Source organism: Spermophilus citellus (assembly GCF_964194105.1).
Source record: "Spermophilus citellus genome assembly, chromosome: 13".
Taxonomy (NCBI): domain Eukaryota; kingdom Metazoa; phylum Chordata; class Mammalia; order Rodentia; family Sciuridae; genus Spermophilus; species Spermophilus citellus.
In genome coordinates, this window is record NC_138193.1 from 80,038,008 (window position 1) to 80,052,842 (window position 14,835).

The 14,835-nt window shown below is 42.0% G+C and overlaps 1 protein-coding gene across 2 annotated transcripts in view; it reads right to left on the minus strand.

The window, feature by feature from the left end:
- The window catches only part of CAMKMT (calmodulin-lysine N-methyltransferase), a 406,855-nt gene that overhangs the window by 8,715 nt on the left and 383,305 nt on the right, over positions 1–14,835 (minus strand). The window contains exon 9 of one of the 2 annotated variants that reach the window (XM_081265565.1): positions 8,308–8,371. In XM_081265565.1, the coding sequence (XP_081121691.1) occupies positions 8,308–8,371 (64 nt within the window). Of the gene's footprint in view, positions 1–8,307; positions 8,372–10,629; positions 11,280–14,835 lie in introns of those variants that run through there. The other variant, XM_081265566.1, reaches the window with a different exon arrangement.

Sequence of the window (14,835 nt, forward strand, 5' to 3'; positions counted from 1 at the left end):
TCCCACTTACCCCTGAGTTGGGGTGAAAGGTTAAGGGGACCATAACTAAGCCCACGGCAGTACTCTCTGCCCAAACATTTCTTTCCTAGGGCTCAGTTTATCTGTCCTTCCCTAACCAAGGTATCTAGAACAGAAGCCCCACCCCACCCCAAGCTCTCCACCCCTTCTGTGGGCTTTGTTCTTGTCCCTAGCACTTATCACCAGGGACACGCTTACATCCTTGTTTGTTAATGCTCTCCTCTGGCTGGAATGCACTCTCCATGAAACAGCATCTGCTAATGCTTATTCACTGAATTTCCTGGTGCCTAGCATGTAGTAGGCACTCAGGCAACATTTGTTGAGAGACTAAACTAAATCCAGATGTTGGGAAATTTGAAAAATACAAGTCTTTGGGAATTTGATGGCCTCATTCTATTGTTTATTCTTTTTAAAAAGATTTCTCCAAGAAGCTTTCCCAGAGTCAGCTGCTATGGTGGCATGTCAGAGGGCAGTAATCTGTATCCAATCCTCTTCCCACAAGAAAGAGAAAGAGCAAGGGGGAGTTTTAATCTGTAATAGCTCAGTTATGAGTGTTAAGTTGTTTACTTTTTTGTTTTGTTGAATACAGATACTTTTGAGATGTGGATTAATATTTAGGATAGAAAGTAGCACATCATCCATTTATTTAATAAACACCTATTGAGCCCTACTGCATGCAGCCCCTGCCCTACACAGTAATGAATGGCTTTAGAGGCCCATCAGTGTCTCCAGGGGAGCAGGGCACTTCATCTGTGAAGCCATGCAACCCGAGAAATGCACCTTACAATTTAGGCTGCAAAAGAAAAAAAAAAAAATCAACACAAGAAAAAGAATATAGATTTCAAATTAGCCCATCACTTTAGAAAAATTATTTTCAATTTACCAAAGCACAACTTTCTAAGCATTCAGTCACGGAGTCATTTTAAACTCAGAATGAACACTCAATTGAATGTAAAAATTTGACTGATGTGCAGAAATTTGAGGGAATTCATTTACCCCTGGAGAGAAGAGAGAGAAATACCACTAAACAACAATGATACTGTTTACATTGTGAATTCAGTTGTTGTTATTTTGCTAGTCTACTCTATACTCACATATTATAGGGTGTATACTTCTGAAAAAAAATAGATATGCTTCAGGTTCATTTTAAAGGAATATGCTATGCTCGTGAAATGCCTTTATTCCTTTTTCATTTCCAAGCAACCAATTATTAAACACCAATGACATATTTAAGCTGATGCTCATTTTCTGTTTCTTTGCCTGGTTTCTGAGTCACTGCCTGCTTCCTCTCCTACCATCTCTCTCAGTCTCCTTTCCTGGCTTCTCTTGGCCCACTTCCCCCCAGGCAGTAGCCTGGGGACCACTACCTACTGTTTCTTCACATTTTATATTCTAGGCAATTGTACTGAGGTCTGTGACTTCAGTTATCACTTACACATCAATAACTCCCAAGTCTGTAACCACACCATTTGCCATTGTCCAGGGCCCACACCCATAGTTCCAAGTGCCTGCTCATCCCTGTGTATGAATATTCTCAAGCCACCTTTAACTCATTCTGTCTAAAATGGAACCCGATATCCTCGATCCCAAACCCTTGATTCCCAGGGCATCACCTATCAAACACACCGCACACACCCACATACTCAAACATGGAGCTGAGTACCTCCTGGATACTAACCACTTTCATACCCATAGCTTTCAAAATGAAGCTGGAAACCTGGGAAAAAAGCATTGCCTTTTAAGAATTTTCAATGCCATACCCCCCTGCGATACATTGTCTCCAGGTGAATCCTGAATTGCTTCAGGGGAGACCTGGAGGGACAAAAGGACCAGGACTGGAAGTACTAGTTTTTTTCCTTTGTTTGTTTTACATCCCATTTAACTAAAGCTGCTTCACTTTTTTTTTTTTTTTTTTTTTTTTTGAGAGGGAATACTGGGGATTGAACCTAGGGCCTTGTGGGTGGTAGGCATGTGCTCTATCACTGAGCAGAACCCCAGCCCCCTCTTTTATCTCTTTGAGATGCTGGCTAAACTTTTTTTGACGGAAGGGTTTTGCCATTTAAGTAGGGGTTGAAAATGACTGACGTGGGTCCCGTCTTCTTGGGATGATAGACAAAGCTCCATGTGCCTGTCCTACTACATGAGGATTTCCTGCTGTTCTTATGTTCACCTTGGGCCAAAGTAACCACAGCCCCTTGGTATGTTCTTTTTTTCACCCCTTTGTCTTTAAACATGCAGACATTTCCTTGGAGTAGAATGCTCCTCGGACCTCCAGTATTTTGTCTGCATGGTGAACTCTTATTCATCCCTCAGCACCCAGACTAGACATCATGCTCCTGTGAAGCATTTGCTGACCTCATCTGGCCTCCACACAGTGCCTCCTGCCCCACTTAGCTCTCTGTCTCCATGGGTTGCACACCTCTGCTCTGCCCTCCCACACTGCTGGGCAGCTACTTACTTGCTTCTCTCTCTCACTGGATGGTGATCTCCTTTAGGGCGGGATCACATTGTCTCTTACTCCATCCCCAGGCCTATACACGGCAGAGTGTCTAGCACAGAGGCAGTAAGCAAACATTTCCTGGATGAATCTCTTAATGAATATCCATTCAATATCTCCTTTTCTGTCATCAGGTCTACATGAGCTCCAATTAGAAGGTGGTCCATGCTGGACCCTGAGGAGTCAAGCTCTCCTGTACTCCAATCCAACCTCCATTCTGTGGCCACAGTGATCTTTCTAGAACTCATATATGATAACACCGCTATCCACCAATGTTTAATGGCTTTTTGTTAGTCATGATAAAGCCCAGTTTCTTCATTATAGTGTTATTAGCCTCTTATACAATGGTACCCAAACTAGCGGTAACCTCACTTCCTGTCCCTCACTGATGCTAACCCCCAAATAAGACAGACATTCTATCTTTCTTTCTCTCTCTCTCTCTCTCTTTCTCTCTCTCTCTCTCTCTCTCTCTCTCTCTCTTGGGGATTGAATCCAGGGACACTTTACCACTGAGCCATATTCCCAGCCCTTTTTATTTTTTTTATTTTGAGATAGGGTCTTGTTAAGTTCTTGGGACCTCCTGAGTCACTGGGATTACAGGTGTGAACCACTGTACCAGCTAAGATAGACACTCTTATACTCCAGGGAGATAAAATTTCTCCTTGGTTCCATGCTCTTTAACACTCCACACATGTGAGCTCTGTGCCCCCCACCAGGGCGGCTACTTCTTTCCTCTTCTTCTGAGGCTTAGAACATCCTTCTGACTACTCAAGGCTGAAGTCCAGTGCAGCTGCCTCTTAGGGAAACCTCCAAAGCACTTCATCATTCCTTCTCCTGGTACCTCTTTCTTAGTACCGCCATGGCGCCTTCAAATTCCTGGTAGCTCCTGTATTAATCTGATCGTGCTATGCTTGGAGTCTCGCAGTCCCCCTCATTCATATTTATACCACTACCCCACATTCCTGAGTCCAGTGCCAGGCAGACAGTAGTTGCTCAACAAATATTTGTTGACTGAAGACTGAGTCCAAACTTTCGAGCATCTCACATTCTATCTAGTAAACTGAAAGATTCATATTTTGCACTGTCCGTGTGTTCTACCTGTGTACATGTTACATCTCTACAACCAGATTCTAAATTCCTAAAGCCTACCTTGTGTCTGAATCAACACCTTGGTGGTGCTTAGAAAAGAGCTTCTTAGGGCCGGGCCCCTCCTCTGAGAGTCTCAAAATGATTTAAGGGCTCTCTGTTGCAATGACCAGTGTTTCATGCCTGATCACAGCTTTTCACTGAGAACAGGTGAGGATTTGCTGGGCCTCTGATCTGGCAAGCAGACAAGTGTCCTTGAACAGTTTCACCATTCTGAGCCCACCCACACAAGGTAATTTCCCTAAGATAAGCAAAAAACAGATGTTTGAACAGATATAGGCAGAGATGTTAGAGTCACAGAAAAGATGAGGAACTCTCCCCATGAAATGATATTACTCTTCTAAAATGAGAGTCCATGATTTCCATGTACGGTACTCCTTGGATATAGGCAGGACTCCTGGAATTTGGTGGTCAGCTAGGGCCAGTTGCTGAAGAAGGTTAAATGGATTCCAAAGTGATAATTCTGAATTGCTGACAATTGGCCAACAGTGATAACAAGCTGGAGAGCTATCAATATTGCATCCCCATCCATCTCCTCATGCTTCTGAGTGAACTTACCCTGACTCGCTGGCCTGGCTCCCCGCCCTGGACCCAAAGCCATTTCAGAGCAATATTAGTAGATACCATTTGTTGGTTGTCATTTATGGACTACAGGTCAACTTGCAGGCTGCTGTGACTGGATTTTAAATTACATTCGGGTCCTCTGATATTGGACATTGCTGTTGTCACAGACTTTAGGGAACACGAAGACAGGGAGTCACCCTATCAATCATGAGCAACAAGAAACCATTCACCAGAGGGAAAATGGGGGTGGGAGAGGTTGCTTTTTGGAATGAGTAAAATTTGCTGATTTCATTCTTTTTTAATATTCTATTCTTTTCAATCTGCTAAGTTTGCTAGTGAGTAGTATTATAGCAGGAGTCAATTATCTTTGTGGTTTCTTTAAACCAGCAAGTTGAGAAAAGTGTCAATTTGGGGCAGGTGGCAAACCATTTCCTGATGAAATTCAGGGCTGCCTATAATGACTTACCAGACACAGGGGCCTGCTTGGCTGAGGATCTAAGTTTAGCCTTGGGATTTGACATTGCCCTTGGGTCAAGCCAGCAGTCCATGTGGATGGCTAAGCTGTCTCTGGCTGCTTGTCTTCCTTCACTTATGACTCTGTAATAAATATGGAAAGCAGAGAAACACCCCCCCACCCCATCTTCTTTCTTTGCTTCTGGACCCTCTGACCTCCACCAACAGATGATTTACTCAATCTAGAAATCAAGCAACTGTACTCCCCAACATGGCAGATTTCACTTCTTCCCAGGGAATGTCACTAGAACCTTCATATTGCATTATTTTGCTCTTGCCAGTGTAGTCATCTTTCTCCCCATTGCTTGTGGGGGCTGTCTGTAGCAAAAGATGTCACCTTCTTCTAGGTAGGCAATCCTCCTGGGACTAGGGCAGGGCCTACTGCAGGAATTTGGGACATAAAGGCAGGGGATAGATACACTGCAGGCTCAGTTATGTGCAGTAATTCCCAGAGTCCACATCAGAAAATAGAGTGTTCTCTCCTGCCAGCATTTCTCCAAGGAAAATGCTCAGAAAAATGCCCCCTACATTCTGTATTCACCATAATCAGAAAGTCTCTAGTTCTGTGGGGTAACAGGAGCTAAGTGTGAAGAGCTGTTCAGAGGCCATCATTCACATGACATGGGTTTGTTTACTGCTTGTTTCACAGATCAGAAACTGAGGCTTCCAGAGGATGAATCTAGTAAATGGCAGCATTCAGATCTGAGCCTAAGTTTTCTGCCCCTAGAGCTCTCTTCACAAGGAGAACCGAAGCTCTCACAGTTGACAGAGCTCCATAAGAGCCCGGATGAACTTCCCTGCTTTCCCTTCGTGGGGAAAAATGGGACAAGACAATTGGTTCCAGAGCTCGTCATTGCTAAACTGGATCTGGAATTCCCTCTAGCCAGGCCAGCATACCTTAGGACAAGTGTCTCCTGTATGAACCCTGACAAGCTGGTACAGTAGTAAAAAAGAACCCGCTCTCATTTTGGAATGTGTCCTGGGCACCAGGTACATGCCTGGTATTTACATATGTAAATATTTTATACAAGGTAGGAATTAGTCCTGCATTTTTATAGGTGAAAAAACTCAGGTTTAGAGACTACGTAGGTAGTAAGAGCACACTTGGGTTTTATATGCAGATTTTCCTGACTCTTTCCATTCACTATTCTTGACCTTCAGATACTGGGGTCACCTACAAACTTGAAGCATTTGGTTGCATTGTGATTTCTGCTGAGAACCCTGAATTTGCAGTGTCTTGCACTGAATCACCAAGCACTCAGGATCCACCTGTGTAGCCCCCTATCTTGTTTCCTTGTGAGCCATTTATACTGTGTTCAGAATGTGGGCCACAAAAACATGGAGGAGCTGTTTAGACTCAGGAGAACACCAAAGCCAGTTCTAACTAGAATGCTATAAAATCTTGAATGTTATCTTAGGCTTGGACTGTGACTTCTGCAACATGTCCACCATTAGGGCGTCCCTGGAAGCAGAAACCAGCCCTGAGAACTAAGAAGGGAAAGAGTCGAGTTTCCCCCATACTGTGGGGAAGAAACCCTGCTGGCCCACCAGCACAGGGTGTGGAACTGCAGCTTTTCACTGCCACGCGACCCTCCATGGTCTGCCTGAGTGAAGGCCCAGGGATGCATGTTCCTTCCTCCTTAGACCTTCCAATGGGGATGAGATTCTGGGTGGCAATTTCAGTAAGTCCATGTACCATCCCAATCTCAAACCTCCCTTCTGACAATGGGCCAAATGTACTTTAGGCTAGAAAATACAGTAGGCTTGGTATCTGCCAGCCCACTAGGGGCCTTCGTGATGCCCACTACTGCCATTTCTACTGCTGCAGGTTGGTGTGGGCCTCTGATTTGGCCTTTCTGTTCCTCAAATAGCATGAGTAAATACTATTTACTAGAGACCCTGCCTAGTCCTTTTCTGGGCTAAAGGTGAGTATTGGCCATCAGTAGGAGGGCAGCTGGGTGGATCCACACCTCAGACAGCAGGGGACTGGGTTTAACAGAGGGTCCAGAAGAGCAGCAAGAGATTCCAGTCCAATCTGCATTTAGGTCTATTCATAGCTTGGGCAGGTAAATCATGCAAATCTGCTCCAAAATGGAGTATTTGCCACAAATAGGCTTTGAAGGGGTGTTGGTGATGGGTGAAGCACTGTTTGTGCAGTGTGAGATCTGGGAGTCCTTGAAGGCACTGTATTTATCTATGATACATTTTCACAGAGGCCTTTGCATTCAACAATCCCATTGCCCTCTCTGAAACTGTTGGTCTTGCAAAGGCTTAAAGAAACACCCAAGGCTGACGGGTGATGAGGAAGCCCAGTATTCTTTCTTTGACCCTCAACTTGGGCAGCCTTCTCAATTGAGGCAGTAGCCCTCAGTAGCTGGGAACATGTCCCTTTCTGCCTCAGGCCTACTACCCACTTCACTGTGGGAATTGAGAAGGCCAATTTAATTGAATTGATTGCCACTTACAAAGCTGTAGTTACTCCTCTGAGAGGTCTATTTAAAGTTTCTGAGCTATATAGAGATAACAAAATAAAAAGCAACAGTGAAAGGCAAAGGATGATTATCAAATTGCTCTGGGAACCTTCAATGTGAAAAAGATATAAAAGAAAGATTGAAAGGTATTAGTCTATAAGTCTCATCGAGGTCAGAAGACTAGAACCTTTTAAAAAAGACTTTTAGAAACAAAACTTTAGAAAACACACACATAGACACATACACTGCAGTCATCATAGATAAATGTGAGTTCCTATCTTAGATTACATTAATATTGTTAACCTATTTTAATTCCTATGGCACAGCAAGAGTCTTCTATACTTACAAGATTTTTTTTTTTTTAATGCATGAGCTTTAAACTCATTTTCTTACTTTAAATAGATGTATATTAACTCTCCGTTTAGGCTGCAGGACCTCCTAGCTTAGTACAACAGCCCAACAAAATAAGAGTGGATACAAACTCTGTAATTTACTCACAGGCATAAATGGATATATAAATGTAAAAATGTGCACAATATTTTATGCCATGCTTGGCTTCATTGTGACCTAATGTTTATAATATGTAAATAATGGTTTCCTTTTAAAGCAAAGAACTTTTAATGTACAGATTCATCTTAAAGTCCTTTTTTCCTTAGTAAAAACAGAAATAAAAAGAAAAAAGTATTTTTGTGCAATAAATAAATACCCAATGACAAAGGTTACCATTGAAGGGATTAAAAACGACAGAAGTCAACAGAAAACTTTCAATATCATACTTCTACTTTAATATGAAGATATGGTTATCAAAGGAAAAGACTCAAGAAATTCTTTGATAAAAATAATCTCACATTTATCTTTGAAGCGGTTTCATTTATTTTACTACCCACTGTGTTCCTTATCAGAAGGCCAAGGGTAAGAAGTTTCCTAGTTATGATTAGGAAAGAATCTGATAGATCAGAAGACCCAATTGAAGTTGGACATAATAAGTATTAAAGTATTACATGACATTAATCCTGCCATTCCATTACTCTCTCCATCTTTGTGCACAGACTAATTATTCTGTAGCCAGTATTCAGGAGAAAATAGAAACATACTTACCATGGGCCGGAGTAATCTCTTTATTGCATCAACAAGGCTGGCTCTGTACTGGTCCAGAAACAGACTGACATTGAGGAGAGAGCAGAATCCAGATTAAACTGGGTTTTCAAGTCTAATGATACTAATGGTGATAAATACAAGGCACATTGCACGTGTTTGCCCAATCCTAAAAAGAGAGAAATTGGTTCCTTCCATTCAAGTGTTTGCTGAGGGGCAAAATTTAAAAAGAAGATATAGTGGTCATCGTTATCCAGCTAAAACCAAGCCATTCACATGCTTCGGGCCAGGACTCACATGTGGGGCATATGTTAATATTAAAGGAACAGTTTCTAAACTTAGTAGGTGTCATCTGGGAGAGATGAAGCACTGTCCATACTTCCTTTGTTAGATCCTAGAATCCCATAGACCTGGGCCCTCTGTCTGCCCAGGGTGCTAAGGAACTGTCATATAAAAACAAACCACCAGCCCCACTGCATCCAAACCACAGGACAGGGGTAATGGTTTTGGTGACTGGGAATAACACTAAGATATAAGACTCAACCAGTCACTAGGAGTGAACGGCTCCAAAAACAAAGCTTTGCTAATATGTCAGAGAAACCATGGTAACTCTGGATTTTTCTTTCTTGGCCTCCATGTTAATTCTTCTCCAGTTCACTGTGATTTTTCATTTTCCTCCTCCAGTCTTTTGAGAACTTTTGTTGTTCTGTCATCTTTTGGCTGGGTTAGTCTGACCCTGTCTTTGCCAGGCATTATTGTGTAAGTTTGGAAGACTGTATCTGAAATTGCAGGTCCCAGGTTCAAGTGTGGGTTACTTGGCAGTAGATGGCAAGTTAGTTAATTTAGCCATACCTGGCACTGTGTTTTGAATACATTCCACTCAAATTCATGCATTGGACATTGAATCCACAATGCAATAGTGTTGAGAAGTGGGAAATTTGGCTCTTTTTATCCTTCTACCTTCTGCCCTTTTGAAAACACAGGGTTCCTTTCCTCTGGAAGATTCAAAAGCATCTTGGACAAAGAGTCCAGACCCTCATCAGACTCCAAACCTGCCAGCACAGAGGAGGAAGAGGGACAGCTCAGGCAGGGGAGCCAGTCATCAGATGCTGGAGTTAGGCAAGGGTGGCAAGAAGCCATCAGCCATCCAGAGTACCTGCACTCCCAGTGACCTCTTTGTTTTCTGAGCTCAGTACCAGAAGTAGAGCTTTGGAGGTTCTCTTTCCAGTCTCCTGTGTGGCAGAAGTGCCGTCCCTCCTAGGTTTGAAATTTATTGAAGTCAGGGAGCATTTCGTGTGTGTGTGTGTGTGTGTGTGTGTGTGTGTGTGTGTGTGTGGTGTTTTGCCTCTTCTACAACATTAGAAAAGCACTGCAGCTACAGTGGTCTAAGAGGTTGGCTAACTCCTGGAGCAGAGTAGCAGCATGGGGGAGATGGCCAAGATAATAATGGTGTATGGCTTAGATACACACAGCTTCAGCTTCAGAGCCGTTGCTTCTAGGTGATATTTTTGCAAAAAACAAACAAAAAGCCCCCAAAACACACACACAAAGCCCAAAACCAAAACCAAAAAAACTGTTCTACTTCATAAAAATTGACAATGATGTCTTTTAAGGGAAAAGAGAACTACTTTTGAAAAAGCATCTTAACTCATAACACAAGTCCATATGCATTGCTTTGCAAAGCAATGTAGAAAAGCTTTCCATCATATCTTGGCTTTCCCCTCTTACAGTGACTGATCCCTTATACCTTAGAAATAACACTCCTCCCCCCGCCCCATCTTGTGCTTTAATCATTGTGTTACTTGGCTTTTTATCCCTGTAATCAAATAGCTGATGAGAACAATTTAGAGTAGGAAAAGTTTATTTTGGGCTCATGGTTACAGAGGATCAGTCCATGGTCAGCAGATTTCATGGCTATGAGCCCCCAGTGAGGCAGAACAACATGGCAGATGGGTGTGCTAGAGGAATATTGCTGAGCTCATGGCAGTAGAAAGCAGGGAGAGAAAGCACAAGGAACCAGGAACAAAACATAATCCCCAAAGGCACACCCCCAGTGACCTACTTCTCCAGCCACACTCCACCTGCCTGTAGTTAACCACCCAGTAATCCCAATTATCAATCCAGTGGATGGATTAACCCAATGATTAGATCACAGCTCAATCGAATCATTTCTCTGAACATTCTTGCATTAACTAACACATGAGCTTTTCAGGGGAACTCTTGTATCCATAACAGCCATCTCGAGAGGACCAGCGAAGCCCCACTTTTATTCTTAATACTGTAGGTTAGTCCCCTCTGATTTGGCCTCCCTGCTCCGGACCCTGCCTTGTCCTTCTCTGGGTTAACACTTAGTGTTGACTGTCAGGAGGAGGACTACCGTCCTCCCTCAGAGAGGGCCACTGTATGTGGCCACATTTCAGACAGGGGGAAGCATCGTTTAAGCTCATTAGAGCTCTGGGTTTGATGTTTCTGCTCTGTGACTTTGGGCAAGTCACTTCATGTGAGGTCTTGTTAACAAAGGCCCACTTATGTGGCTGCAGTGGATGTCAAATTAATAATATGTTAGTTCACAAATATCATTGAGTACCTATGACATACACAGGGCTCTTGTAGGCACTGGGAATGAACTATGAATAAGATGAAGTTCTCTTTCTCAAGAGCTTTCATTCTGTATTCATCGACAGTGCCCACCAAATAGTTACTTGCCAACTGACTGGTAGCTCATTGCAGTCCTTGAAATGGAGGAAGTTTATATAGAGTGTTAGTTTCAATGATCTTAAAATAGGTTATGCACTCAACTTTACCAGCATGGCTGGGGGTGAACCAGTGCTTAGGTAGATAAGACTAGGTTCTCTTCTGCTTTGATGATTCTCTCATTTGAGAAAGAACTCTTCATGAGAAGTTTCCAATAAGTCAATACATGTGGTTTCTTTGTCCACCACAGGTTCAGTGGAAAATTCTCTATGGAGAAGGTGCTTTGAGCAATGAAAAAAGAATCCTCTTCAGATGGGTTAGAAAGCATGCCAGAAGGGAGCAAACCTTACCCCAATCTACCCAGCAATCATCACTCATCTTTCATAAAACTATATCCTTATATCTTGGAATCCAAAATATATCTAATTCAAATGCTACAAAAAGGATTGATGAGAAAGGAATTAAATTGTAATTAAGTCTTTTTAAAAGTTTGCTCTTCAGGACACTATGCCATATTCTTTAGTGAGGTAATAATACCTTTAGTTTTATTAACAAAACATTCTGGTTTTGCTCTTTAAGAAGCAACCTCTGTCAGTTCCTCAGGCCTGAAGAAGCCCTGGCTGGTTGGGATGAGCAACAGCTACACTAGGGGCCTCTCTCACTTTATACCTGTGCATCCTGAGAGCAGGGAAGATTGTCAGAAAAATAAACAGCACCTTACCAGATGAGCTTAAGGCATGCTCTTATAAAGCACCATTTCTACTTAATGTTGGTAATGGTGACAAAGAGGTTAACATCAGAGCAACTGGAAAATGCAGCTTAAGCCACAGCACACATTCCAAACACAGTTATTTCAAAGGTAATGGCATCTACTTCATCATTCCAAATCAAATTTCCCAAAAGTAATTCTCATAGTTCCCTAATAGATCTTTATTCCAAGCAAGCTCACTTTTCTACTTAGCTCTGAAGCAGAATTTATAACGCTTTGTAGGGTACGTCATATGAGCAATTTCAATGTGTTTTAGTGGGAGTGATATGTAATCTCCTGAAAATTCACCCCTTAAATAAGTCCTAATGGCTCAGAGAACAGCAGTAGCTTAAGTGGATCTATTTAAAAAGGCTGAGTGGGTCAGTGATGGGGATGGAGATACCATTTCAACTCTCCCTTCAGTTACTGATCAAAATACATTGACAGTCCAGTTTGCCCGTTTAAACACTGACTCTCTCTCTCTCTCTCTCACACACACACACACACACACACACCCTTCCATGCCATTGCTGGTGGCAGCGACACTTGCTTTGTTCATTGATCTGAATCACAGATTTTCTGACAAAGGAAAGGTGCTGGACCATTTTCATTGCCTCCTTTAGAATCAGAATTTTATGCAGAGCACGGAGAATCTGTAATTCCTCTCCCAGAGAAATTTATTAGTGCAGAGCATATGGAGACATTTCTCTGTCAATAACCACAAAAGGGAGACCTATATGCAATTTTCATGGTGAAATGTGATAAGTTAAATTCACTGTTTTTAGACTTAACTTTCAGTGGAGGGATGACCCCTTTCAATATTTATTAAATGATTTTTATGGGAGCTCAGAACGATGCCATGGTTGAATCTCACTTAGCTCTAGCCCTTAGTTTCGAGATCTTGGGCAACTGGTATATTTTTGTCAGGGACCAAGTCTTCCCAGGTGTGAGGTGAAAGGGCTGATGACATTGAGCTAAAGGTCTTTCCAAGTATAGGGGGCTGGGAGTTGTGATTTAGAAAACTGGTGATCACAGCATCTGGAAGTCAAAGAACTGGAGTCTATGGAATGGTATTTTGATTTTGAGGGGAAAGAAAAACATTTTCACAAAAATAGTCAAAAAACCAAACTTTCCCCATCATTTAGGGGAAAGTAAAAATGATAGAGAAAAGTAGTCACAGTGTGTGGCCAGTGGGAAGATGCCGAGAGAGCGAGCGAGACAGGATGTGCAGGCTAATTTACTCTCTCCCGTTCCTTCTCAAAGTCTGAGGCTGTGGGCACACAGATGTGCCAACTATCCTGAGTGCCCATCTGCTTGGCAGGTCGGTCAGGCTATAGGTAGCATTTCAGACATGCTTTCTAAGCCTTTTGAGAATTCAAATGTACAGAGTCATTTCTATTTTTGCAGTTACAATAAACTGGAGAGCCGTCGAACACTGAATGAAAGTGTTCATTGGATAAGAAAATATCTTACTTCCAGACCTTAGATTGCATTGTGATTGAACAGGAGTCTGGAAAGACAGGCTTAAAATTCACAATCACTCGCTGCTCTAAATGCAGCAAGGACGGGGCTGGACTGCACACTGGCAGAAAGGAATCCTTATATTAAACTCAACATTAAACAAGTCAACTGAGGCACTTAATAGGCAGGTTTTTTTCCTACACCTGTGGTTAAATATTCTAATATTTTTATGTTTGTCAACAGCACCCTTTTTCAGGTGTGACTCTTCCTCGATTTTTCTTTCTGTTTATTTCAGAGTTGACATTTTACAAGTTATTTAGGAACTGTTGAACCATGAAACTATTTTTCATTGTCAAAAATGCTGAATGGCGAAATGATGACTAGCTTTCACAGTTGCCTCTCTATTTTATAATCTAGTTGAGCTGCTAAATTTGGATGTGAAGTAAGAGACAGTCTCTTCAGGGAAATAAGTTCTTTCCCCCACTGCCCACAGGTTTATGAATGTTTGAATGTAAATATATGAATATATGAATGATTTAAGAACATAAACATATCACCGCTTCTTGTAATCATGTGCATTTTGCTTGAACCACAATGTGGGTTTGGAATGGGTTTGTGAATAGAGCTTGTTTTCATGTAAATGGGATCAAGCAGTACCACTGGTTAGCTATTCAGGGAATCAGACAATGCCACCCTTGCTGGAAGTGCTTCAATAAGAATTTAATCCATGTACCTAATATTTGAACTCCAACTCTTGCTTCATATTCCTGTGGCCTAATCCAGATCTCATTGACTGACAATGACTAAGGGATGGTGTGAGACTTACCGTGATCTTTTTATGTGTGGTACCTCTTTCTGGCACTGAGCATTTCAGGTTTCATCTTGGAGGTAGCGTCTAAAGAGAGCTTTCTTCCCCCCCTCTGTGACATTCTAAAATAATGCAGATGGCCAGTCTGCCCCTAGAAGCAGCATCCATGCAATAACTGTAATAGGACATAAAGAACTCACGGAGCCCTAAGCTTCACCACTATGTGTACAACGTGAGCATTATAAACATCACTGTACTTTCTAAGTTTCTAAGCAGCTTACCCATCTCTGTGAATATGAAGAGAGACCATTACCAAAGCATTTCTTTTGGAAATAATATCAGCATCGTAGTGAGAGTAGCTTAATGTTTCACATTTACAAATGGGAAATTACAAACAGGCTGACATTCTGGCACTTACAACACCAGGAAAAAAAAAAAAAAAAACAACTCAACAATTCATGCATAGAAAAGCCATTTATAAAATGAAGCTTAGTGTAGCTAGTTCATTTGAATCCATAATTCTCACACAGCTACCAGATGTGTGTGTACGTGTGTGCATATAATATTGCATTATGTTATATATTTATAATGAAAGCCTTAAACTGAATATGCATTATGTATATGAGTTGTATGTGACCCTGTTGTCAGCAAGGAAAAAAGACTATTTTTCAAACATGTTGTGGAGCTATTTTTAACCTAACTGAGAACATTAATCAGAAAAGAGCTTAACTCTTACTTCCTCTGCTTGTCTCTCTGGTACAAATAGGATGACATGGTATGAGTGTCCACGACACAAGGCATGACAAAGCCAGGCTATTTT